At 35.5% G+C, this 27,262-nt stretch overlaps 1 protein-coding gene and 1 non-coding gene across 2 annotated transcripts in view; both read left to right on the top strand.

Annotated features, from left to right (window-relative positions):
- The first annotated feature begins 178 nt into the window (after positions 1 to 178).
- GTF2A1 (general transcription factor IIA subunit 1) overlaps positions 179 to 27,262 on the top strand; it is a 40,290-nt gene continuing 13,206 nt past the window's right edge. The window contains exons 1-8 of the mRNA XM_010976395.3: positions 179 to 620; positions 4,369 to 4,470; positions 12,315 to 12,516; positions 14,221 to 14,285; positions 17,977 to 18,052; positions 19,188 to 19,321; positions 21,640 to 21,960; positions 25,680 to 25,769. Coding sequence (XP_010974697.1) covers positions 591 to 620; positions 4,369 to 4,470; positions 12,315 to 12,516; positions 14,221 to 14,285; positions 17,977 to 18,052; positions 19,188 to 19,321; positions 21,640 to 21,960; positions 25,680 to 25,769 — 1,020 coding nt within the window. The 5' untranslated portion in view covers positions 179 to 590. The remainder of the gene's footprint in view (positions 621 to 4,368; positions 4,471 to 12,314; positions 12,517 to 14,220; positions 14,286 to 17,976; positions 18,053 to 19,187; positions 19,322 to 21,639; positions 21,961 to 25,679; positions 25,770 to 27,262) is intronic.
- LOC116153749 (small nucleolar RNA SNORA79) lies at positions 13,523 to 13,666 on the top strand. Its single transcript, XR_004137631.1, has one exon. It is a non-coding gene; the product is annotated as a small nucleolar RNA SNORA79 (small nucleolar RNA).

The raw sequence follows: 27,262 nt of genomic DNA, 5'->3' as shown, positions 1-27,262 counted from the left end.
CTCTCCACGGCGCGTGATGACGCGCTCCGCGGCAGCCTCCGCCCCGGCGCGCCTGCGCACGCGGTTCTCGCGGTGTCTCGCGCTCAGCCCCGCCCACCTCTGCCCCCGCCCTTTCCGCCCCTCCCTCCCCCTCCGCCCTGTCTCTCGGCGGCGGCGGCGGCAGCGGCGGCTCGCGCAGCTCGTTGGCTCACTATATAAAGGGGAGAAGCGGGCGGACCGGACGGCTGGAGCTGCAGCCGGTGGCGGCAGCGGCGGCGCTGGGAGCGGCGACCGGTGGTGGTTTCCCTCCTTGGCGCGGGGTGGGGAGCGGGCAACGCCCCCCGGACCCCTAAAGGGTCGTGGCCTTTTTTTTTTTAAGGGCGATTCTCGAGTTTTAGCTCCGGGAGGACTGCCCCCCTCCTCCCCTTCTTCCTCCTTCTCTCGCCGCTCCCCTCTCCTCCGTCAGGATCCAATTTTGTTTAAATTTTTCCCCCCTTAATTTTGCGGTGGCTTGGGTCACCCTCCGGGTGTTTTGGTTTTTTTTTTTTTTCGTTTTGTTTTTATCTTGTTTTCTCGGGGTTGCCCCCCTCTTGTTTGTGTTGTGTGTGGAAATGGCGAACTCGGCAAATACAAACACCGTGGTAAGGACGTGGTTCGGTGGCCGGCGGGGGCTTCGTTCAGGCGGCAGCAACGGCCGGACCGGGCGGGGGCGGGGACGGCGGCGACTCTCGGCCTCGACTCTCCTCAGCTGCCCGCGCGGCCGCCGCCGCTTCCCGCCTCGAGCGGAGCGGGCCGGGGCGCCGGGCGCGGGGGGGCGCCGAGGGCTCGCGGCCGCGGCGGCGGGGAGGGCGGGGGTGCTGGCGGGGCCTGGGGCCGCCGCGGGGCGGTCCGGGCCGCGGAGGCGGTTGGGCCGGGGCGAGCGCGCGGCCCGGGCCCCAGACCCCGGCAGCCAGGAGGGAGGGCGGGAGGGGAGCCGCCGCTTCTCCCCGAAGCGGGCCCGACCTCGCTGGCTCGAGAAGGGCTCCCCGAAAAGCCTCAAAACAAAAACCGCGTCTGGGGAGTTAGGCGAATCCCCAAGACCCACCGCGATCCACTTTAATGCAGTGGAAGGTTAATGTCTACTTTGGGGTTACTTGGGGGTGTTCTGGCGGCTGTGCTTAGGGAGCGTTCACTGGGGCCATTTTACATTTAAAAAAAAAAAAAAAAAAGGACGAAGGTTGAAAAGCACTTATCTTGGCTCCTTCCGAATCGGTAAAATGGCGAAGGGGAAGCAAACCCCCCATCGTATCTTCGACTAGCAAAAGCACCAAAACAAACAAAGGCTACAGTGGTCAAAGTGCCCCGCTTTCGCCTTGAAATTTGCCTACTTCTCACCGTTTGTCCCTTTTTGGTTACTTGCGATCATGTAGGTTTGCAAAAAGCAGTCACATAAATAACCTTTTCAGTCCCCAACGCAATGTGATCACTAGTCCACCCCACTCTTATTTTTATTATGACAATAAAACACGTTTTTGCCCGGTCCCAAATGCAGCCCGAGGCCGCCCGACTCCGTACCGTTGACGACTCGGGTCGATCCATCATGGCTGCGGCCGCTTACCCTGCTTTTCAGTCCCTGAGCCTTGTGGTCCTCCTCCCTTTGGCTGCCCTGTTTATATAGAGCCATTGCCGCTCTCTAATATAGACTCTGCCAGGATGGGAAGGTGCTTTTCAGGCCTACGTCACCGCCTCTCCATTTAAACACCAGATCCGGCTTTAAATAGTGAGAGCTGCTGAGAGCGGGGCTGGGAGGTGCGTGCTCCCGAGGCGAGAGGCTGGCGTGTGCAGAGCTCAATTTATTTCTAGGTCCCTTACGTACACTGTAATTTCGTACCCATCTGGGGCTGCTTTCAGAGCCCCAAGTTTTTGTTTTGATGAAGCGGCTGGGACTTGCCGTCTTCGTTAGGGGAAAACAGAATTGCTGTCATTTTTAATTTTATTTTTATTTTAAAAAGAATTTTAGCTCAGATGTCTAATCGTTCTCGTATTAGAAGATGCGTGCATTATTGTCGGGAATTTAAAAAAAGGCTTTGTACATTAACTGTTAGCTGTAGGGGACTTGACTTTGGTAGGGTTTTGTTCTTCACCTATTCAGGTAATAGGTTAAAAATGTAGCTCCTAATACTTCATTATGTTTTGCTATAGTAAATGTCGGAGACACAGAGCTTTACAAAGAAATAGTTAAGTACCTAAAGCTTTGACATGTAGGATCTTATGCCTGCAGTACATTTATGTGTATGAGAATTGTGAGTAATGTGAGAAGGCTTAGTGCAAACTGGGTTTTAAAAAATTAAAATTCTTAAGTAGATGGCGTTTCTATTGCATTGGATATTAATATGATATCCGATATAGACATTAATCCAATGTATTTTCCAGTTTTGCACCAGGGACTAAGACTTTGGAAAGAAACCCTTTAATTAATCATTAGATAATGCCACCATTGGCCCTTTGATTTACCACTTTTTAAATTTGGAGTATCTGGTTTCTGAAAACCAGGGCAAACCTCCTAAATTACTATGTATTTCATAAAAGGCAAAAACTTTGCCTCAAGTAAGGTTTGGGTTTTTAAATAATGATTTGGAGATTGCTTATTTCAAATAATGCCTGTGTACTTACACTTTAAAACATCAGTATTTTGGACGGAAATGCACATTTCCTTTCCATCAACTATAGTGCTTGTAAACCCATTAAATGGTCAAGTTGTGGGTTTATTAAGGGACAAAAGCAAAGTCTTAAAGCAGGGTTGATTCATTAAGTAGGGAGTGCCAGAAGAAAGCAACATTATACCTACAAATATCTGGATCTCCAAGCAGAATATTTTTAGGGGTCACTGACTTCAAAAACATCGAAACATCTAGTCTGCTGAAAAAATAACTTACGTCACCAATTTAAGATTTATACTGCCAGTTTAAATTTACATTACCTCTTTATAATGCCTTGAAGAGTCATTGATTTTAGAAAACATTTTATAAATGTATTTTTGTAATTCAGTAGTTAAATTGCCATAGATAAGGTGATACCTAACCTTATAGAATCAGAATGTTTAAGGAGGCACAGTAGAGATGCACATTTTACACATTAATTTTAGTTCACAGGGATAGATTTGGCAAAATAAAAAAGCAAGTTAGTGGTTGAAACAGCAAAGGCAAGAACCTAGGTACATGAATTGTTTTTCTGGTTGTAGTGAAAAGAAATAAAGAGTTTTTAATGGTTGAAGTAAATTGTAGGGATGAACTCATTGTTTGTATTTTTGGCTAAGCAAGGACACACTTTCTTAGAGGGTTTCCCTATGATAACAGTATTGCTCATAGAGGTGCTAATGAAACAATCATTTTTGTTTGAGATTTGCTTATGAGAGCAAACCCTTGGTTTTATTGAGTAAGCAGTAACTTTTACCTTAAGCAAGATATAAAGCAAATAATGACACAGCATTAAAAGAAAAAGGCTGTTAACTCTGTGATAATGGATAGGATTTATAACAATGCAGTTCTGGTTTTACACTCTGACATGCAAACTTTCTTTTGTTTAACATGTTAAAAAGTAGGATGTGGGTTGGGTGAATTCTGGTTTTTCAGAAATACTTTATATACTTTGAAAGTGGTTTTATATCTATTCTCATTTTTCTGGCAGCCTTCTAAAAGCAAGCTTCTCCTCCTTCCCCCCAAGGAATGCCAACAATAAAATAAAATACATATCGAGGCTATTCTTGATTCTGCTCCATAGCATCATCTGGGCAGTGGTAGGAGAGAAGTCCTGGGCAAGAATCATCGTGTCCTGTTCCTCTGGGAGTTTGAGACCTGTTAATTGTGGGTATATGAGCAGCATAATGGTGTGGGTGAAAGGTACAGACTGGCTAACAAAAAAACAGAAATTAGGTGATTTTTTAAATGTGAATGCTCATTGAGTTGCAGATTATTACCAGGGAAGACATAAGGTTCTCTAAAGGCTACGACTGAGTGGTGAGGTTAAAAGATATAACAGATTAAAACCAAGCAAAGGAATAATAGGAACCAGACATAGCAACCCATAAAGCTATATTGTTGGATCGCATTAAATGTTTTGGCTATAACAACATAAAAAATTATAACTGGAAATTGTGTGGACCTTGTATGCTTAAGGATCTTCTGGATATGAATTGCATTAAATAGTTTAAAACTTCCGTTAAAACATGCAGTCTAATAATTTAACTAAAGCAAATCATGATTATTAGGATGGCCATATCTCTAAAGTTGTATCTTCTAAAATAAGTTTTTGATAGTTGGAAAAATGACTATTGTATTACATTTAGTTTGCTTTGAATTTGTAAAAACTTGTTACACATTTTTCAACCGTCTTTTATTTTTTCCTTTAAAGCCTAAATTGTATAGATCTGTGATTGAAGATGTTATTAATGATGTGAGAGACATCTTTTTGGATGATGGAGTCGATGAGCAAGTTCTGATGGAACTAAAAACTGTGAGTCTGCCCCTCCTTTTTTTTTAAAAACATTTTCTTCAGCCAGAGACTAACCCACAATTTCTGTATACGGTGAACATTTGACTTTGTTACAGGAGGCAGTATAGTTAAGTGAAGTGTGCTGGTTTTAAATCCCAACTCTTCCCATCCATTGTTCCTATGACCTTGGGCAAAATACTTACATTGCAGTTTCCTTATTTGTGACATGGAAGTTGATGGTACTTTCCTTTTAGGTTTGTTTTGAGGAGTAAATGTAGTAAATAAATAAAGTGCTTACTTAGCCCAGTACCTGGCAGTAGCATTAACTATTATTAATGGATAGTTAACATCCATTTATGGTCTAACTACTTGACATACCTGTAAGTTGTTTTCCTTTTTCTTTATTTGTGACCTTAATGTATCTGTGTTTTAAAATGTGTTTATGCTGTAATGTACCTATGTGCTAAAGTGTGTTTATGTTGTGGAGATTGAATAAGTGCTTGATAAAAGAATTTCATGTTCTGGGGTCCAATTCTCTATGTGGGCCAAATATTGGGTTTATAATAAATTTTACTTTGGGAGCTCGTTTTCTGTTTTCTTAGATTTACTTAGATTTAAACATACTTAGGTTACTTAGATTTAAGATAATTTTATTAAGCATTTGTGTTTTCCTAGTGTTGTAATGACTCAGAGAATCACGAAATATTTTTGCTTTATTGCTCAGAACAGTGGTTTTCAATGTATGGTCCCTGAAGTTCCCCACAGGCTCTTCCAGGGGGTCCATGAGGTTGGGCTTGAGTCTGAATAATCATAGCATGTCTGTCGTATTTCCAGTGAATGTGTGTTCTATGGAAAAAGTGACCAGTTAAACTTGCAACTCAAACACACAAGTGTTTTTCCTTGAGATTAACTGCTCATATGCAGCAGAAGTGCCTTATGCATGCTTCCCATTTTGATGCACTGAATATTAAAAAGATGTTTTACTTAAGGTTTGAGATGAGATCAGTGTTGATATTAAGACCTGTGATTGTTTGATATTCTGTAATGAAATGTGTTAACATTTGGAGTATCTGCATAATTCACTGAACTCATATTCTCCAAATGATGAATGCATGATGTTGCAAAATGCCTTCAGAGTGAAAGATAAATTAATGGATTTTAATCGAAGAGTATGAAAGTTCACTGGTATATGGTTTCAGATTGTACACTGCAGCTAACTTTTAAGAAACATAAAATACTTTTTCCCTTCCCAACTACTTGGCTGTGGGAAGGCAGATTTTCTTCATATGCTTCAACCAAAACAACAAAGTGAACAGCAGAAGCAGATATAAAAATCCGGCTGTTTTCCTTTAAGCCATTTCTCACTAGATTTTATTTAGAAAATACGGTTATTTTCATTAAAAACATATTCTTTATGTTAACATGTAAAGGATATATTGTTATTTTTAAATAATTAGTAAACATTTTTTTAAAAAATCTTAGTTATAATTTCATAAAAGCTCTTTGAGGTCCTCATTAATTTGTGAAAGTGATAAAGGATCCTGAGAACAGTTTTAAAACTGCTGGCTTAGAAATTGAGTATTGAGCTTCTTTCGAGGTATATACAAATAAGTAATCATAGTTCATGAGAATGAGATGAGAAAATACTTATCTACCTTGAGAGAAATGTAATCATTACTGAAAGTGAAGATTAGGTATCTAAAAATACAAATGAAGGAATGCCAACTCTGAGACATGAGTTGGAAAAACAGCAGTATAAACTACTCAAACACATAAAGTATCCCCTCCAGAGATACGAGTAATAAGAGAATAAGTTTATTTTGATTCCTTAGTATTATGTGGAATGAGTATTTTACAATTTGTTACCCTCTTATAATGGTTGTCCTTGTAGTTCTATGACCTTACGTACAAGGGACAACATTTTTCGGTGTAGAATATCAGTCCCAAAGACTTTACTCTAGGTCAAACTAGTGGTCAATCCAAGTTGTTTGTTACCTTACCTGCTTTTGCTTTTCAGAATCTGGAGTTGATCTTTCCTGCTGGTCCCAATAGAATTGAGATATTCTTTCTAAAGAGAATGAATTGTTTTTGAGACCAAATAGCTCTACCTGCATTTTTATTACATATGACTTTTTTAGAAGAAGTATACGTATAAAAATTTGTTTAATAGGATATGTAAATAATATATGTTTTATAGGTTACACACTAGTTTTTGCTTAATGGTTGGTTTTAAATGACAGAAATTGTGACTTAACTCAGCTTAGAATCCTCAGCCTCTACACTAATGCCTGGCATATGTAGTTGGCATTCAGTAAATAAACTGGTTAACAACAAATGTGGCTCCAGAATTTAACTGAACAAAGTAGTTTAAGGTTTTTGTTGTTTTTTAAAAATGGGGCATACTCTTCTATTCTGAGTTGTAGCTGGATTTAAATTTAAAACTATTAAATTGAAATGAGTTTATGTTATTTTAATTCTCTGCACTAAATTTCTTCAGGATCTCATTAGAATTTCCAGAATGTGCCCTAGTTTTAACAGTTTGACAGTTAGCACTATCCAACAGAACTTCCTGTGGTGACGAAAATGTTCTATATCTGTGTCCTTCAGTATGGTAGCCACTAGCTACATGTTGCTAGTAAACATTTGACATGTGGTTAGTGGAACTGAAGAACTGAATTTTTATTACAGTTAATTTCAGTTTAAATCACCATGTGTGGCTAGTGGCTACTTTATTGGACCCTATTTAGATAGTCTTGTAATGAAAACTAACATTAATTTCATAGTTTGTGGTTTTTAAAGGACTTTGTTATTAGCTTTAGCCCCTATCTCCTCTCTTTTTGGCTCTTTTACAAACTTATTGAAAATTTACATACAGCTGTGAAGGATACCGTGGTGAGTTAGATTATCCATTAAGATGAGTAATGAGAGTGCCTATAATTTAAAATTTACCTAGATAATGCTGGAAGGAAGGTGATTCCAGAAAATTGAACCTGATTCTCGAAATTCTCTCTTTATACTGTGGGCCTCCTTTACTGTATGAATTGTGGGGGATAGAAAAGACACATAAAATAGTCTTGATTTCCTTCCTTCCTTCCTTCCTTCCTTCCTTCCTTCCTTCCTTCCTTCCTTCCTTCCTTCCTTCTTTCCTTCCTTCCTTCCCTTTCTCTTCTTTCCTTCCTTCTCTCTCACTTTCTTCCTTTCTTTCTTTGTATAATTGACCTACAACACTGTGTTAGTTCCAGGTTAATGATTTAGTATTCATACACGTTACCACTTGATTTTCAATAATCTGTATTTGAATGTGAATTGTGTTTTGGATAGGTAAATAGCTATAGGTGGGAATGACAGCCTAGAAATCCTTTTCAAAGTGAATGATAAAATCATCCTGATTTCTAGACTGTCAAACCTACCGGTATCCAAATAGTGAGTACTATGGGAGATACAAAACATGGCCTCTTTTTTTCAGTAAAATAAAGTTACAAAAATTTTCTCAATTGGAGGCAAATCTTAAACTCGGTTAATTTGTCTCAAGATCAGGTTTCTCAGCCTTGGCACTGTGACATTTTGGACCCGTTAATTCTTTGTTGTAGAAGGCTGTCCTGTTCATTGTAGAATGTTAGCTGCATGACCGACCTCTGCCCACTAGATGCCAGTAGCACCCCTCAGTTCTGACAGCCAGGAATGTGTCCAGACATTGCCAGATGTCCCTGGGGGGCAAACCCACCCCTGAGAACCACTATTCTAAATATGCTCTAGTTGTATATAAATACTTGGATCATAAGTTGAACAATGATGCATTATTCCACTTCATTTGCCCTTGGGGAAACTTCTGTCCCTCAACATCATTTCTAGGAAGCCCAGAAATGCAGTTGTCTTACATTTTATCTAGGAGCTAGATGCTTTGTGAAAGTAGAATCCTTCAGAATTTCTAGCCCAGCATAGTGCCAGGAAGCAGCAGACCTAATCACATTTTATAGATCAAAAGAGACTCAGGGAATATGCTTTGACAAGGTCACTTAGCAAGTAGCAGAGACTTGAACTTTTGTCTCCAGGTAAGTAAGGTACCAGAGTTGTGACTAGACCTGCTCTGTTAGTAGCAGTATAATTTAGAGATTAGAAACTGGACACCCCAAACTGGGGAATTGGGGTGTGGCAAGTGAGGTGCCTAGGGTCCAAAATTTAAAAGACATTCACTCTACACTCTCAGGGTTCATCTCTAACTGGGAACTCTGGAGTCAGGTTGCCTGGATTGTATCTTGATTTTGCCAGCTATTAGTTGGTGATCTTGGATAAGATACCTGACTTCTTCCTCAGGTTCTTTTTCAGTAAAAAGGAGATGATAATAATAATGTCTATAAAAATGAAATAATAATATTAAAGAATGTTTGTGAAAAATGAATCTGTACATGTAAAGTACTTAACAAGTGCATGGTAAGAATCGAGTATTAGTCTAGTAAAAGTGATGTATAGATGTAGATCTGATTCATTTTGGGAACAGAAAATGAATTTTCTCCATGTGTAATTTCAGAGACCTGCCAAAGATTGCTGAAGTAAGACTGCCAGAAATAATAGCTACTGTGTTGGGGGGAAAAGAATACTACTATAAAAATGAGGAGAAAAAGAGTTCTCCCTGTTTTTGAAGCAAAATAAATAAGTAAATCACAATTCAGTATTCTTGGTAGTCTTCAGGGGTATTAAATGTTTATTGTTTCCAAAACAGTATTACATTCTTTGTTTATTTTAAACTGATATTTTAAAAAGAATATTTTGATAAATAAAATTACATAAAAATGAAATTGGAGAGAAACAAAATATGCAACTAATTGGAACTTTACATTATTTGATAATATAAGCTTAATGCTAAATATTTGTATGGTACTATTGTATTTTTCACATTACCTGGAACAGTATTTGTTACTTTGTAAATATGGATTATCAGTGGACTGCTACTCCAACACCCCCTCCTCCTACTCCCCCGAAAAGCCGCTAGAGGTGTGGGGGGGTCTGTTTGCTCATCATAATGACTAGTGGGCATTTTTGGTATTTAGTAGGCTAGAGCCAGGAATATTGCATTTCCTCTACACTTCTGTAGTAATACCCTGTAAATAAAGAGTTGTCTTGCTTAAAATGTCAGTAGCATCCTTATAGAGAAACACTACCCTAGAAAACAGTAGTTTGTTTTCCATTCTCTTCTTTGAAATTAATGTTTAATGTTTGGTAAGTTCTTAGTGATTTTGTTAGTTCCTGAATAAGACATAGTCTCTGACCTGAAGGAGTTCATACTTTAGTAGAGAAGGTAGACTTAGAGTGAAAAGTGTACCAATAGAAATGTTCCTAAGGTATAGAGCCAGTGAGTGATTTATTTGAGGCTGTGTGACTTTGCATTTGCATTGTTTGGGGAATTGTGTGTGATGACTTCCAATCATAAGTATTTTACTAAGATTCAGACAGGAGATATGTATACTATATTCAGGGAACTACAAGTAGTTTGGAAAACAGAGTGCAAGTTACAGTAGCCAAGAGTTAACTTACTGTGTTAATGAGCTTGGTCTTTAGCGTGAGAAGGATTCTCTGAGGTACTAGTTAAAAATGCAGATTTTTTGGGCTTCGGCTCCCAAGAGCCTCACTTGATAGGAGTACAATCTGACTTTTTTTTTTTTAAATTTGATTGCATTTACAAAAAAAAAAAACCAAAACCAAATTGCTTGAACCCACTAATGGGTTACATTCTGCAGTTTGAAACACAGTGGCTTAGACTTTAAAGCATCAGTTGTCACTTTAGTGTGCGTTAGAGTAACCTGGACAGGTTATTAAAACAGATTCCCCAGAGTTGCTGGCTCGGGGCCAGTGGGTAGGGGTTGGGGAGCTGAGAATTAGTATGTCTAACAAGTTCCCAGGTGATGCTGGTTCTGTTGGTGCAGGACCACATTTTGAGGACTACTGATTGACAGAGGATAGATTGGAAGGACAAGTTTCCACTAAAATGTAAGCTCAGTTAGGACAAAGGTTTTTGTCAGATTTGTTCACTGCCAGTTGTGAATGCCACTAACAGTGTCTAGTATAGGAGATACTCTAATTATTTGTAGAATGAGTGACTCGATGTAGGAAGTTCAGTGAGCTCAGTCGTTACCTTTTGCAATAGTACTCGGGAAGAAAGGACTTAAAAGGGGCAATAATAATAGGGATAGATTGGAACAATTCTTCTGAGGGAAAACTGACAATATTGATTGGGTATTGTGGTGGATTCTGATTCATAGATCATGGGCTTAGGAGGCTAGGTAGGTGAGTTGTGGTATCCAGCAGTTAGCACATAATATGTATTCATTAATATTTGTCATTATCATGGAAGCTTGGTTGAAGTGATGAGTCACATTGCAGCAGGTAGACCAATTGGAGATGATAAATCTGAAATACTAAGTTTAGAAAATAATGATCTAAAAAACTGTTTCGTAAGGCATTATTAGTATTTTTTTCCCTTTGATTTTTGGCTTAGAAGAACTAGGTTTTCTTTTGTTTCAGAATAGGGGAAAGAATTGTGGAAGATTCGGATGATAGACTGTTTGGGAGCTTCACTATATAATAGTCTGAATGTTTTATTCAGTGCATAAGCCTATTTTGTACTATGTGCTATGCTAGGTGCCCACTTCACAGAGATTAACCAGACAAAACTTAAGCTCTTAAAGAGTAGTCCTTTGTTACCCTAGGGAGAACCCTAGCTGTTTTTAGACTGGGATATGCAGAGACAGACTTATTAGCTGGAAGTGAGTTTAGAAGTAATCTAGGGGGGAGGGAAATAGTTCAGTGGTAGAGTACCTCCAATCCCCAGTACCTCCATTAAAAAATAAAAATAAAAGTAATTAATTCAATTTATTCCCTTTTGAGATGAGGAAAATGCCCAAGAAAGATAAATGGTTTGTCCATAAAGCTGATTAAAGGCCAAACCAGGGCTAACTGGGTTCCTGATTTCTGGTATAATGCTCTATTACACAATATCACCACCATCATAATTATAGTAACTAGCACTTACTGATAACTGACTTTATACTAGACTCTGATAAATGTTTTACAAGCATATTTACAAGGATTTGAATGTTTAAGGAACACTTTGTTACTTTCTTGGGCAATTTTCTGTAGATTGAACACTAAATCTGGTAGAGAGGAAATGTGTTAGGGAGAAAGATGGAATAGTTGTAAATATTATCTTTTCCTTCTTTCTTTTGCCAACTTTTGATTTTTTTTTTCCCTCTTCATCACAGAAGCTGTCCTAGGGTGAGATGAGAAAATAGAAGTTGTTGAGCAGAAAAGGGATTGTCAATCCTTTTCATAATAGGAGGGGGAGGGGAATTTCAAAAAGTATGAAGGGTTGAGAATACCTCGAAAAGCGTTAGACAAAGTTGGGTTATTCTAACTTGAGGATTGCCTCTACATATTTTTCATTGTGCAAATCAAGAAAAATGAACTTGTTTTATATATGTTATTTAAAAGTTAGAAAATACTATATTAAAGATTTCCATGAAAATAGTTAATAATGGATTTGATATGATGACTTTTGATTACTGAAAAAAATGCTTATATGAAATTCTGCCTCTTAACCAAGGAATACCATAGAAAGTTTGTTGAAGATATTAAAAATAAAAACAAAAAATTATTCAATACTCTTAGGTAGCAAAAATGAGGTTTGATACTTTAAAACTTAGTGTTCATTATGCATACAGTTGGATAAGAGAGATTGGTAGATTTTTGGTTGTATTCATTTTGAAAATGGAAGAATTTTATAAACAGACTAATAAAGTATATTTTGTCCTTATGTCCAGCATTATCTTCCCTGACCTTCACTTAGAAATCTTTAATGTTCTTTGCCTTAGTTATGGGAGAATAAACTCATGCAGTCTAGGGCAGTGGATGGATTTCATTCAGAAGAGCAGCAGCTTTTATTGCAAGTCCAGCAGCAGCATCAGCCTCAGCAGCAGCAGCACCACCACCACCAGCACCAGCAGGCTCAGCCGCAGCAGACGGTGCCCCCGCAGGCGCAGGCCCAGCAGGTCCTCATTCCCGCGTCCCAGCAAGGTGAGACTGCGTGTGTTGTCCTGCTTAGAACTTGGATATGAAAGTTGTCCTTCTCAAAGAAGAGAAAATGAATTTCTCCTTTCTATTGGTTGAGGAGGGGGTGAGTGGTGTATATGTGTGTATTTATGTGTAAATTTGTATAAAATGTGGATTCTGTTTGTGTAGTAATGATAAATAATTCACTAAGAGAAAGCCTAAAATGATACTCAGTTAAGTATATTAACACTTTCTTTTGAGATAGCTACCTAATAGTGGATTTCCTAAAATAAGTTAAATCTGTAAAGATTTATTTACTAAAGATTTCATTATTTTAAATGGTAGAGTCATTATCTACTTTCTTTATGGAACTGATTTATCCCTTCAAAGATATGTTTGAATTTAGCTTTTATAAATATATCTTAAACATTGGAGAATTTTTGTAACCATGTTTGGGCAATTTGAAATTTTAATTCCCTAGTAGTTTATGTTAACTCTAAATTGACTTTTAGATTTTGTTTAAGGGAAGAGTGGATCTATAACATCTTAATTTATATCGTGTGCTTCAAAGGTAAGAAAAAAACAAGTATTTATAGACTGTGTCCATAGTATTTTGTACTGTGCAAGTCATTTTATAGGTTTTCTTTCACTGAAGCCTATTAAGAGGCTCCTTGAAGTAGCACTTAAAACATCACAGCTGAGGAAAATCTGGGTCCTGAAAAGGCTTGATCCTTTGCATGCAGTATTTTCTGTCATAACAAACATCTTTTCAGTTACAAAACTTCCTGGACATTAGAGTTTTGTACATTTTGTTATCAGAGGAAAATGAAAGTAAATGAAAGCTTATTTTAAGGTAACTGTTTATTTACCCATTTGCTTCACCTGAGAGTATATGTAAGACTTAAAATTGATAGTGATGCATAGTAGAAATGTCTCTTTGGGTTATTTTACTTTTATGTCAAATAAAACTTTTAGTATTTGATTTTATTCTACATCTTGTATCTAATAATTTTATCCTTTTTATCTGTTTTGATGGCTGTTCTTCCTATTGCCTTAAGGCCTGGCAGTAGGATTTTAGGTCATCATAAATTAAAATTTGATTTTCTTCACTCAGAGAATGTTAGGATAATGGGATTATCTGTTTATTCTCTGAAATTTGCGGAATCAAACACAGTTCCTTTTACACTTGAGTAACATTGCCATTATTTCTGATTTTTATTTTTTAAAAAGTTAATGGAAGTAACTTTAAATTCTGGCAACTGTTAAATTGGAAGAAAAGGGCTATGTATATTAAAAAAACCTGTGTAGATTTTTGAGCTCTTCATGAGTTAATAACTCATTCCAACAATATTATTAAATCAGTAAAACAGTTAATGTTTAGTTGGCAAGACAATTTTAAATTATGTTTGAAAATTTCTAGTTTAAGAATTCACAGAAATGTATGTTTAGGTGTTAGGTCTCTCATTACTTTGTGTTCCCACATTCTCTTGTGTCCTTAGGTATTATTACTCAAATCTATTTTTTTAATTGTGGTTTTCCTGTATAAGGTGGGTATATCACAGCACTTACTTACCTTAGAAATTTATAACATTGTGAAGTATCAAATGGTTGAGTGCATTTGCATGAAGAAAGTGTGGAAAGCGTGAAAAAAATTTTCAACATCGTATATTCTAAGAAATAGCCTCATGGTTCCTTGCTTTTATGTATGCTTGTTTGTTTTTTTTATAGCTGCAGCACCACAAGTTATTGTTCCTGATTCTAAGCTGATACAACATATGAATGCATCAAACATGGTAAGATTCAGAAAATAGTGCTTTGCTTGGTTCTGTTTATTGTAACCCAGATTGTGATTATGCTTATGTATGTTGTATATTAACAACTTGAAGTTTATATGAGACTTGAGCAAAATAGCTGTTTTATTTGGTTTCCTAAATATTGGATTTAGCAGCAAATCTTAAGTTTAGCTTAATATTTAGACATTTCAGTTAATAAAATTATGCAACCTTCTATTGAAAATACCAAAAGGATGGTGCTTTGGGAGTTATTTCATCTTCTTTTTTTGAGGAAAATAGGTTTAGGGGACCTACCAAAGATATTATGCTAAATATAATTGTTTCAGAAGACCCATTAACAGCAAGAGTTTAGGAATGCTAAGAATTATAAACTTTTTAAAGATGAAAATGAACTGTTTGGAAAATTCAAGATAACTGTTTCTTATAATATGTCAAGTGCCACTTAAAATGCATTTTAATCAGTTGAGTTTTATACATCCAGATTTTTTTAACAAAAAAAACTACTTTTTTTTTTAAAGTTAGATTTTGTGAGCGATGAATAGTGAATCTGAAAGCTCATTTGTAATTTATAAGCCATATAGGAAGCAGGGCTCACCTACTAGACAAATGACTTCTTTTATACCAGCCTTACAAATCTATAATGTCACAGAATTGTACTTTTCTATATAAAAGTAGAAATTGAAATTTTTTGATTTATAAGAAATCAGGGATCTCTTCTAGCAATCCCATTTCTAGGCATGTATCTGGAGAAAACTAATTTGAAAAAATACATGCACCCCATTGTTCATAGTAGCATTATTTGCAGTAGCCAAGACATGGAAGCAACCTAAATGTCCATTGACAGATGATTGGATAAAGAAGTTGTGTGTACACACACACACACACACACACACACGAATACTACTCAGCCATAAAAAAGAATGAAATAATGCCATTTGCAGCAATATGGGTGGACCCAGAGATTATCATACTAAGTGAAATAAGTCAGGTAGGGAAAGACAAATATCATATGATATCACTTATATGTGGAATCTTAAAAAAATGATACAGATTAACTATTTACAAAACAGAAAGAGACTCAGTCATAGAAAACAAACTTATGGTTACCAAAGGGGAGAGGTGGAAGGGATAAATTAGGAATTTGGGATTAGCAGATATGAACTACTATATATAAAGTAGATAAACAACAAGATCCTAATGTATAGCACAGGGAACTACATTCAATATCTTGTAATAACCTATAATGAGAAAGAATGTGTGTGTGTGTGTGTGTCTGTCTGTCTGTCTATCTATCTATCTATCTATCTATCTATCTAAATCTCTATGCTGTACCCCAGAAACTAACACAACAAAATAAATCTACTATCCTTCAGTTAAAAAGAAAATCAAGCATTTCTATTTGTACTTCCAGTTCAGGTTGCTAGAATCAGTTCTTCTGCATGAAAATGACAAATTTCCATGCCTGTCATTTCTCACAAGAATTTTTATTATTCAGAAAAAAATTCATTTCAGTTCGTAGGCCCCAGGTTTCTTTTTACTGTCCACCCTTAAAAATAAGTATACTGTAGAATCCACATTGCAGCTGGTACTATTGAAATTGTTTCCTAGGGAATAACTTGTGTCGTTTTTAAAACAGGAAGTTTGATAGAATCACTTAAGAGTAGACCCATCTTGTTTTGAAGAATTTTCAGTGTTGTGGGAGACAGTTTTGAATTAAAATTATGTTTAAAGAGATTGGAGCTAAGCTTATGGCCTGTCTCTTACTGATTTGTTACATCTCCTTGATTCTAAAGAGCATGTGTATTTAAATAGATCATAGGTCAGACTTCAGTGAGTAAAATGTATGAGCGTTTACGTGTATTTCTACATTTTACTTGTATTCACTCAATGTGGTCTCCATGTCTTTTCAATGTTCTGGAACAATATAAGTCTCTTTACAAATAAAAGGTTTTTTTTGATTTTTGTTTGTTTGCATTATTATTCATTATTCAAAGATACTTGTTTAAAAACAGTTTTTTTTAATAGCTTTGTGTACTTTGGGAATGAACATACTGAAAAATGATGTGATTGCATATGAATATGGAATAGTGATAATATAATTGGTAGAAGGTTCAGGGAACTTATGAAATAGGACCTTACATCAAACTAGTTTTGCAGGTTCTCTTTATGAAATTATTGCTCTAATGCATTACCCATGTTGGGGCTATTCATTTCCAGCAGACATTAATAAAAGATGGTTTGTGTATGATGCATCTCTCAACAAATATTTATGGCATCTTGAATGTGCAGAATTATGTAGGTGGTTATTGTGTCATGTGTGCTATATAGAAACTGCCGTGTCAGTTTGCCAGTAGAGGGAAATCTTTTAATCTTATAAAATATGAATTATAGGCACTCAGTATTCCTAAATAGTAAGTGGTTGTTAATATGTTCCTTAAACTTAGATTACCTTTCATTTGCCTCTGTGGACAAGATTTATGTAGATCTTTCATTTTTTTTTTTAAAACAAACAAAATGCAAAACTTGCATTTATAAAGAGAACCTCGTGGGCTATAGCTAGATTCTGAGGACATAGTGGGAATTTCAGGCTTAAGATTTGGAGATTACTCAGGCCTGTCAAATGGCAACAACAACTATATTTTCTTGGAAAGCTATACCTTGGTAGTTGTTGTATCATTAACCCATTTGAGTTTAAGTTTTGTTGACTTCTCTGGCATTACCATCTGCAAAACACATTATATTTGTTTCTCGAAGTTTATTCGAATAGAGGTGTTTATAAAAATGTATAGGTTGGATTGAATATATGAAGGCTTGGTACCTTAAAAAAGATTTAAGGGGGATAGGGGAAAAAACTACCTACGTATAGTTAGTAGTGAGATACATGGAAATACTTGGGGTTCAGGATAAAAAATGCTTGTAAAATTGTAGTGTAATTCTTTTGGAGGAAAGGAAAGAAGTCTTCAGAAGCAGTAAATCAAGAATTTATCCTGAGTTTAAAGAAATCCAGAGTATAATTCCATATTTATTTTTATAATTTAAGTGTCAGATACTGGTACTAACTCCACTTTAAAATGTAGAAATAAAATCTTAAGAAATATAGGAAAATTTAAAGGTATTTTTTGTACTAGTAAAACTAGTATTAATATATGTTTTACCTAGAGATCATGCCAGTATTGTCAACTTATGGCATCTTAGAAGAATTGCCAGCTATACTTTTAAGTGCAGTCTTCTGATACAAGGTTTTCTTTAGAGACCTGTTGATTATACTATAATTAAAAATATTAAGGTTACTAAAATAAAGATGCTTATACTTTGCCACAAGTATATTAATTGACAACAAGGAATTCAGAGTAAGGAAACAATAAGAGATGAAATAATGGAATGGATATTTCATATATTGTACAGCATTGTTATTGTGGGTGAGATTTCCTTAGAGTACATTCTCTAGGGGAGAAAAATCCTCTCAGTTTTTTTATTCTACTTAATTGCTTGAAATAATTAGGTAAGATGTTTAGACTTGGTGGTCTTTATTGTACCATTTCATAAAACGGGATTTAGTCTTATTGTTAAGACTTTTCGTTTTAGTGTAAACTAAATGATAAACTCCAAATACTGTTAAAATATGCCAGAAATAAATGAGGTTCTGTTACGCACGTACATGGGTTTGATTTTTTTTTTTTCCTTTTTTCAGAGTGCTGCTGCCACAGCTGCTACCTTGGCACTCCCTGCTGGTGTGACTCCTGTTCAACAGATATTAACAAATTCAGGTGATTAGAAATAACTGAACCATTATTGATATCAGAAAGTTGTATCATCTAGCCTTTGTTTTATCTTCATCAAAAGACAGAAAATCTTAGTATTTCAATATTTCTTTTACCACTTGGCTTAAGTTTTTAAAATAAGATTATTTGAGGACTATGGCACATTAAACCATAATCATTGCTGAGGTTGCAGTAAAGATGAGAATTGCACTTGAGCTTTTGATCTGTAAATGAGAATCCTATTATTGAATGAAGTATGATTATATGGAAGAGCTTATTTACTTAGGTTTTTGCTTAACATGTTAACCCACCAAATAAGTTAAACATGACTCATTTGAACTAACTCGTTATATCAAACTAAATACTGTAGTATCTTAAGAGCAAATGACTGGCAAAAATTTACATTTGATTTTTGGCATATTAATGTTTGAAGAATTTTTTATGTGGATTTAAAATATCCTTAATGTAATTTTAAGTATATAATTTTTTGTTACTTTGTTAATTTCTAAATTTGTGAAGAACAAGCTAGGGACTTACCTTGCTACATATTTCAATAAGATATAATTCTTCACTTCTAATTAATTCAGGATTCTGGGTCATCCAAAACAACATGAGAGGAATTCAGTTGTGTGTGTATAAGCCAGTCATTATAGTTAGTGTTACGTCACAATGGTAATTGATTCAGCAAACTTCTATTGTTTTTAAGCAGTTTTGAAGCCATTGTACTTTTGTTCAAGATATTAATGCATTATTATACTTCTGTTTCTTTACAGCTTTAAAAACCAATAGCCCCTGAAATACTTCATCTTAGTGCTTTCTCATGACTCCAGACATGTTACCAAAGATAATTTAAGCTTTTGATTGATTCTCAGAATCTGCTGAAACTATTGGAAAACAGCTTTGTATGGATGATAAATAAGATAAATAAAACATTTTAAGTAATGTATTCGAACATGGAGGGAAGTTAGAGAAGTTAAGAATTACAGTTTACTGTGTATGGATGACAACCCTTAATGAGATTGTTAGTCTTCTAAGATTTCTAGGTTTTTTGGTGGTTTGACATTTTACTATGAATTTACTTATTTTGAGATGATCACTGCTAAAATGATAACTTGGAATATCTTTTTGCTTTTTGCTTTAGGCCAGCTGCTTCAAGTGGTCAGAGCAGCCAATGGTGCCCAGTATATATTCCAGCCTCAGCAGTCAGTGGTTCTGCAACAACAGGTTATACCACAGATGCAGCCTGGTGGAGTACAAGCTCCTGTCATACAACAGGTAAAAAGATCTTAAACTCTGACCACCATGGGGTTCTTCTTTCTTCTTCCGTATGAATTATCTGGGTGCTTCCGTTCCCTTTTCCCATGGCTTTATCTGTATAAATTCTTAGACACTTATCCAATACTACACATCTATTCTAAATTACTCCTGTACACCTCATAGCTTAACGTACATTCAGTGCGTTTAAGAAAAAATTGTTATTCCTACTCATCCAACACCATCCCCTTTTTCTAAAAGTGGCACCATTCTCCATCCAGTTCCCTAAGCTAGTTATTTAGCATTCATTCAGCAAACGTTTTATTGTGTGGCTACATATTAGGGTCTTTGCCAGAGTCTGGAGATTTCAGAGTGAAAAAGGCAGGCATGAATTTAGTTCCATGATGCTTATGTATTTTCTGGAAAAGAGGTGTGTGGAACCACCCTTTTCCTTACTCCAGGGTATAATGAAGTCCTACCAATTCTTCCTAATAGTTCGTTTTTTTCAGGCGCAGTTTTAACATGTTTGCAGTCCCTTAATATGTTTGAAGCTAGTTTTCTTTTTCCAGACGCTCTTGTTTCCTTAGTTCACACTCTCATAATTTCTCACTCAAAATAATTATCCTCTTAATTTCCCTGCCTCCAGTCTTGTACTCTCCTAACCTGACTGCCACTCTGTAGTCATTGTTTTAAAAATATTAAAATCTTTTAATGACTTCCCATTGCCTGTTGGAAACAGTCTAAACTTCTCATCATGGGTTATAAGATCTTTTTTTATTTTGGACCTTTTTTGATCTCTTCAGGTTTACTTCCTGCCATGCTCCCGTTGTTACCTGCTTCAGCTGCTGTTTAGATCAGTTAGCAAATACTGTACCTACTTGTGTGCCAAGCATTAAATTGTACTCTAAGGACAAAGGTGAAAGAGAAACAGTTATTTTCTTGAGGAACTTGGGTACTTTAAAAAAGAAACAAACATATAAACAACATAATGTCAGTGCAGTACAGTGACAGAGGTAAGATCAGGGGAGGAGCATTAATCCAGCCTACTATAGCTTTCCAAATTTTGTCCTGCTGGTTCTTCTGAATCTCACTTGATGCTGTTTTCACTTGATGCTGTTTAGAATGTCTCCTTTGGCCTTCCTTCTAGCAACTTCCTCTACTCCCCAAACAAAACAAAGCACAAAAGCCTGGCTGATCTCCAAAATACAAATAGAAGCTGAAGTATTACCTACTTGGAAGTCTTCTGATCATGCCTTGTCCCCCAAGTTGAATTTAGTACCCTCTCCTGTGTTCTCATAGTGCTTTATCATACCGCTGTTACATCTTCTGTCTCTTTGAGTTGTTACAGCTTTGTCTATTACACCATTAATTTGTAAACTTCTTAAAGGAAATAGTATGTTATTATTTATGCATTCCTTGATCCTAATGGCAGGTAATGGCAGTTCAGTGCTTTTTATTTATCACTAGGCATTATCTGCTTTTTATTTATTAGTACCTATGATTATAAATATGTTCATTATAACATATAATTACTATTTGTTAATTTTTTTTTTGAGTTGTGATTTACTTTAAGATCTTAGAATGCAGAAGCTAGAAGGAACTTTAGAAATCATCTGATCTGGTGGTTCTCAGCTGTGATTGCGTGGTTAAAATCATCTGGGGAGCTTTAAATAAAATAGAGTTTGTCTTATGCTAATTAAATCAGAATATTAGGAGTGGGATTTAGGTATTGGTATTTTAAACTATTGGGTAATTATAATTTGTAGCCGGAGTTGAGCACCATTGATTCTAGTCTAACAGTGAAGTTTTGCTAAAGTCATGAGAGGTTAAACCACTTGTATCTGCTATATCTTTATCTGTGATCTTAGACAAAACTAAAACCCAGGACTTCAGATTTTTAGTGCCATGTTCTTTGTAGAGAGGCAGTGCAGCATAGTAATAAGAGCAGAACCAGAAAGCCTAGGTTCAAATTTTGGCTCTTAGTGACTTGACTGCAAACTTTGCAAGTTACTAAACCTCCATACCTTGAGCAAACAAACTAATAATGTGTGTAACTATTGGTCTGGAATCTGGCATAGTACTTGATGTATAGCGAGTCCTTGATAAATGAAGCAGTTATTATCAGAAAATCTTTTTTCCTTTAGAGATTTTAATGTAAAATGAAAATTTAGTGGATCAGCACACTCAATAAACACTCCTTTTGTGCTTTGGTAGTTTTAACTATGTATAAGGTCATTTTTGGTGACTCTTCAACTTTTGTCCCTATTTCTGTGCACTGAGTAATGAAACTACTTGATCCTCTTAACTAGTTTCTAACATGTGATTTTCTTTTGCCTTAGGTACTGGCCCCTCTTCCTGGAGGAATTTCACCACAGACAGGCGTCATCATCCAGCCCCAGCAAATCTTATTTGCAGGAAATAAGACTCAAGTAATACCTACAACAGTGGCAGCTCCCACACCAGCACAAGCGCAGATAACTGCAGCTGGCCAGCAGCAGCCACAGGCCCAGCCTGCTCAACAGCAGGCTCCGTTGGTGTTGCAAGTTGATGGAACTGGGGATACATCATCGGAAGAAGATGAAGATGAAGAAGAAGACTATGATGACGATGAGGAAGAAGACAAAGAGAAAGATGGAGCTGAAGATGGGCAGGTAGAAGAGGTAAGTTTCTAGTTGAAGGCGTGAAATGAGAAGCTACTCAGTCATTTCTTCTTTGACTTGGTGCCAAACTGATGAATTCATATCCTAATTTTTCAGAGGCTGTTAGGGTACCAAACAACAGAGTTTTAAATGTAAAGTGGGATTTCTGATAAGGTTTTTAGATTGATTTGGTTGTTTTTATCTTCATAAAATATTATTTTAGATAGCTGGTAATAAAAAATGAATGTTTACCAAATTAAGCTGGGTTTATAAAGGTGATGGAAACAGTATAAGTAATTCTAATTTGGTTTATGCATTGGCTTAGATGTAAGACATTGGTAGAACAGATCAATGTGGTTACTCTTTTGCATCAATAATTAAAAAGGTAAGGTGACATTTGGGAAGAGAGGAGACAAGAAAAAAGTTGTGACAGTTTTATTTGAAATTTACTTTTGTTCCATATTCCATACTACGCCTAGATATCCTTATCCACTCATAGTATCTATCTTCAGTTTAGCAAACCATCCATTCTTACTCATCTTCAGTTATATTTTAGAAACATACAGATATACTTTCGTTTTCCTCAGTGTTCCAACTTAGTTACATGTGCTCAAGATGATCACAGTTTTTATTGTTAATTGCCTTCTGCAGCCTTAAGATGTAATTTTATTTATCTTAGTACAAAGTAAATTATCTAAGTAATGTTTTTAAAAATACTGTTTTCAATTAAATATTGACTATCTACAAATGAATAAAAATATTTTAAAATATAAACACCCTGATGTCCACATCTAGTTAAAAAATCCCATTGCTTAATTAAATTCCTCTGGGTGCCTCTCTAATCCCTGTCCTCTTCCTTCTGCCATCAGTAACTATGCTTATGAATTTTATGCTTGTCATTAACTTGCCTTTATATTTGACCATATGTATTGATGTTCCTAAAGAGCATATATAGTTTTGCATGCACATGTATAACATAAATTGAATAAGTATATTTTTTTCTGTAAGTTGGGTTTTTTAAATTTGCATTTCTTTGATTACTAGTGAGGTTTAGCCTCTTTGATTCTTTCATGTTTTCTCTGTTGGCAGTCAAATCAGACATGAAAAATGGCAGTGTTTCTAAAATTGTTGGCTTAAGTCCAAAACATTATTTGCTAGAAATGGTGATAGCAGGCACTTTTATCTTGTTCTTAATCTTAAAAGGAATCCTTTCTATAGTTGACTGTTCAGTATAATATTTACTGTAGGCTTTTTATGGATACTTTTTTATCAGGTTAAGGAAATTCCCTTCTATTCAAATTAACTAAGAGCTTTGCTTTTTTTAAACTATAAATGAATGCTAAATTTTATAAAACACTTTTCCTGCAACTATTAGATAATCATGATTTCCTTAATTTTTTATTTATGATGAATTGCATTAATTGGTTTTCTGTTTATAAACAAATTTTGTGTTCCTGGGATAGCATACCTTAATCATTAATGTTTACCCTTTTTATGAATTACTGAATTCCCTTTGTTTAGGACTTTTGCATGTATATTCATAAATGTTACTGTTTGTGATTTTCTGTTCTCACACTCTTCTTACTAGGTTTTAAGATTTATGGTAGCCTTGTAATATGAATTTTGGAGAGTGTTCCTTCTACCTTGGACTTCTTTTTTTCCCCAAATACTATGCTTAAGTCTCCTGTGAATATTCATTAAAATTTGCTGCTAAAAATATCTGCTAATAATGTTCTTACTCAGATAGTCAGTGGGTAAGGTACATCTTTCTAGGACTATATATTTAACCAAATTTATTAATTGATTAGCATAAAGTTAAAGATAACAGTATCTTTAATGTCAGAATCATTTGTAGTAATTTCTTTTTTTATTTTCTTATTCTTAATACTATTGTTTGCACTTTCTTGTTGTTTTTCCTTGCTCACTCTTACCAGAGTTGTATTGAGTATAGTGTTTTCAAGGAATCAAATTTGTTTATTCTCTCTAGTGTAGTTTTTCCTATTTGATTACTTTCTGTTCTGTTTTATTTGTAGAGAATATGATCTGTGTGATGTGTGCATCCTTTGAAATTGATTGAGACTTGCTTTATATGGTCAGTTTTTGCATATGCTTCCTGTGTATTTGAAAAGAATGTTTCTGCAGTTGACTGGTCCTGTCTTTTATATACGTCTGTTAGATTTAGATTGTCACTTGTTTGCTTTGGATATTCTGTATCCTTACTGATACTTTTTGTGTGCTTGCTTTGTCATTGATTACTAAGTGAGGTATATTTAAATCTCCCAAGATGATGGTGGATTGATTTCTCTTGGTTTTCTTTAATTTTTGCTTTTTATATTTTGATCCTAAAAATGGGTACACAAGCTTAAAATTTCACAAAAAGTGAGTCAAACCATTTATGGTTACACAGCATCCTGCTTTATCTCATGTACAAAAGGTTGTACATGAATGTTCATAACAGCACTAGTCACAAAATCCAAAAGATGTAAGTAACCCAAAAGTCCATCAAATGATGGATAGATGAATAAAATGTGGTGTATCCAGACAGGGGGAATATTATTTAGTTAAGAAAAAGAACAAAGTACTGGTATATGCTACAACGTAGATAGATGAACCTCAAATAGATTGCTGAGTTAAAGAAGCCAGGCCAGGTGTTGTCTTTATATTGTATGACTCTGTTTATATGAAATACCCAGAATAGTTAAGTCCATAAAGCCAGAAAGCAGGTTAGTGGTTGTTAGGCGTTGAGGGGAGGTGGGAATAGTGAGTGTCTGCTTATTGGTCAAGGTTAGGAAGTGGTGATGGTTGTACACATATGAATATACTAAGTGTGACTGAATTGTACACTTCAAAATGGTTAAAATGGTGAGTTTCTGTTTTGTAAATTTTACCTCAAAAATTTTATTGCATTTACATTGGTGATAGCTATTTTAAATTAAATAATATACATACATCCATGTGTGTGAGTAGGTATAGGCCTTGACTTAATATCATCTTGATTACTTTCTCCACTTTTATTATTTTGTCATATCTTCTCATTCTCCATTACTTAGAAGTTTGTTTTATTTTCTGCCACAACTGAGGTCAAGTTTAATGTCGTTGGTCATTTTATGCTCTAGTTAGATCTTGGCCTTTAATTCTCTTTGGTACTGAGTTTGAGATTCCACCCCCCCCACCTTAATCTGAATGTCTTAGTTAATTATGCTGTAAGTCTCCACTATCACAGTGGTAGACGTGCTAATTTGTATTCATATAGTTCTAGTCCTTAACGTAAAGACAAGCCAGACTGCTTATCTATTTTATAGCCCTCTTTTCCTCCTCCATTTTCACCATTGTTTTCCCTTTTATACTGTTGCTTCTGGTACCTAGTACCATCTGATGGTACCATACAGTGGTACATAGTGCCATCATATTTTCTTAGGTCCACTTCTAGGCATCTTAAGCAGTTATTGGAGAGAATTATCCTAGTGCTGTTGTGAAAGAATAAAGGAAATAAACATTTTTTCAGATTTATAAGTTATATAGCTTAACTATTTTAATTGTTAATTACATTTAATTTGTTGCTGTAATTTCACTAACATTAAGTTTTAAAAATACATTCATGGTATGTATATGCATCTGTCTGGCCCTTGGTTCTCAAAGAACATCAAGGTCATTGTGTTTCTTTTCACTGAATATTAGAAGAGCTTTATTCTAGTTACATGTGAAGTGTAAATAGGTAAACTCTTCTTTTTTATTTGTAGGAGCCCCTCAATAGTGAAGATGATGTGAGTGATGAGGAAGGACAGGAACTCTTTGATACAGAAAATGTTGTTGTATGCCAATATGATAAGGTAAGGGTTTTCTCCTAAGATTACTGGCATTTCTTCTGTTGTAATTTCTTCCCTAAACCATCCTTTCTGCCTTGTTCAGACATTTGGACAGCTAATCAGTGCCCTGTATATTCAGTATAAACAGTGTGAATGAAAACGTTGTTATAGTTTAATAGGTTATTTTAATAGAATGAGAAATTAATACATGTAGCTTTACATTTGAAAAATAAATTATGAATGAGATCATGAGGAGAGGCATGCTGTTTTCAGTTTAGACTGTCTCTCCCAAATTGTTAACAAAGTAAACAATCCACTTTGGCATTGTCCTTTAATGTGAATAGTACTTCAGTGGGGTAGCCCTGTTTCACCTCTAACCTCAACTACTTCAAAACAAAAAGGCTTTAACTGAATCTCTGTAACTTTTTTTTTTTTTTTTTTGCTAAAGAGAGACCTAGGGCAATAAACAGGACTGATAATTACCAAACAGATACATTTTACTGAAAATTATTTTGAAAATTATTTAGCATTGCTGTATTTTGGTAGCATTAAGGAATTTTTAAGCTGGGTTTCGTGAGAATTAGCTGTTGACTCCTTGAGATCTTAATTCTTTAAATGAGTGTTACTTTCCAAGTTTTTTTTTTTTTTTTACAGTTACTGGCATGATTGAGTTTTTTTATTGACGAAATATTTAATTATTAATAAAATTTGTTTTTTTACTGTAATCATTAAGTTTATAATAAATTCACAAATTATATTGCATTTTTACTATTTAATTTCAGCAGAGGTCTTTACCAAGTGCTGAAAACCCTGCCAGTTGGGTTTTGTTTGTAAGCACTACTCATTAGCTAAACATAATTATTAAGTGCCTAAATATTTGTGCTAGGAACTGGAGCTGTAGTCATGGTAATGCAAACTTGTGCCCTGCATGAATTTTCTTTATGAATGATGAAAATTTTAAATTTGTGTTGCTTTTATAGAAATGAATGTTATAAATAGCCATGCTTATTGCAAAAACAGACCTGTAGGGAAAATGTCAGGACAGTGGATCTTACCATTTCCTAATGAAAAGTCAAGCCATTATATACTAGTGAAGTTATAGAATAAGGACTGTGAGGTCATTGATTCAGAGTTATCAGAGCATCTGCCTTTGTACATTATGATTTCTGAGTGAGTGTTCTTAATCCTCCACACCAGGCTTTTTCTAATAAGTGTAATTTCATGTAGAGAAAAAGCATTGAGGTAAAAATAGAAGATAGGAATAAACTTTATTGTCAAGAAGCCTCAAGGGGACCTCTTGAACCAAATTACCCAGAACATAGTTTCATAATAACAAGATACCAGTTTTATTTGGTGAGAAAGAGGACTTTTACCTTAGCTTGACAGAAGAATATGCTTTTAGGCATCTTCATAAAAGAATATATTCTCCTTTGGTACAAATTGTATACATACTATTTTAAATGTTACAGTTGGTTGGTTTTGCTCCAAGAGATATTATTTTAATGTTTGAAACTAAG

This window comes from Camelus dromedarius, chromosome 5 (genome assembly GCF_036321535.1).
Source record: "Camelus dromedarius isolate mCamDro1 chromosome 5, mCamDro1.pat, whole genome shotgun sequence".
NCBI lineage: Eukaryota > Metazoa > Chordata > Mammalia > Artiodactyla > Camelidae > Camelus > Camelus dromedarius.
This window is presented reverse-complemented; position numbering and strand designations above follow the sequence as displayed.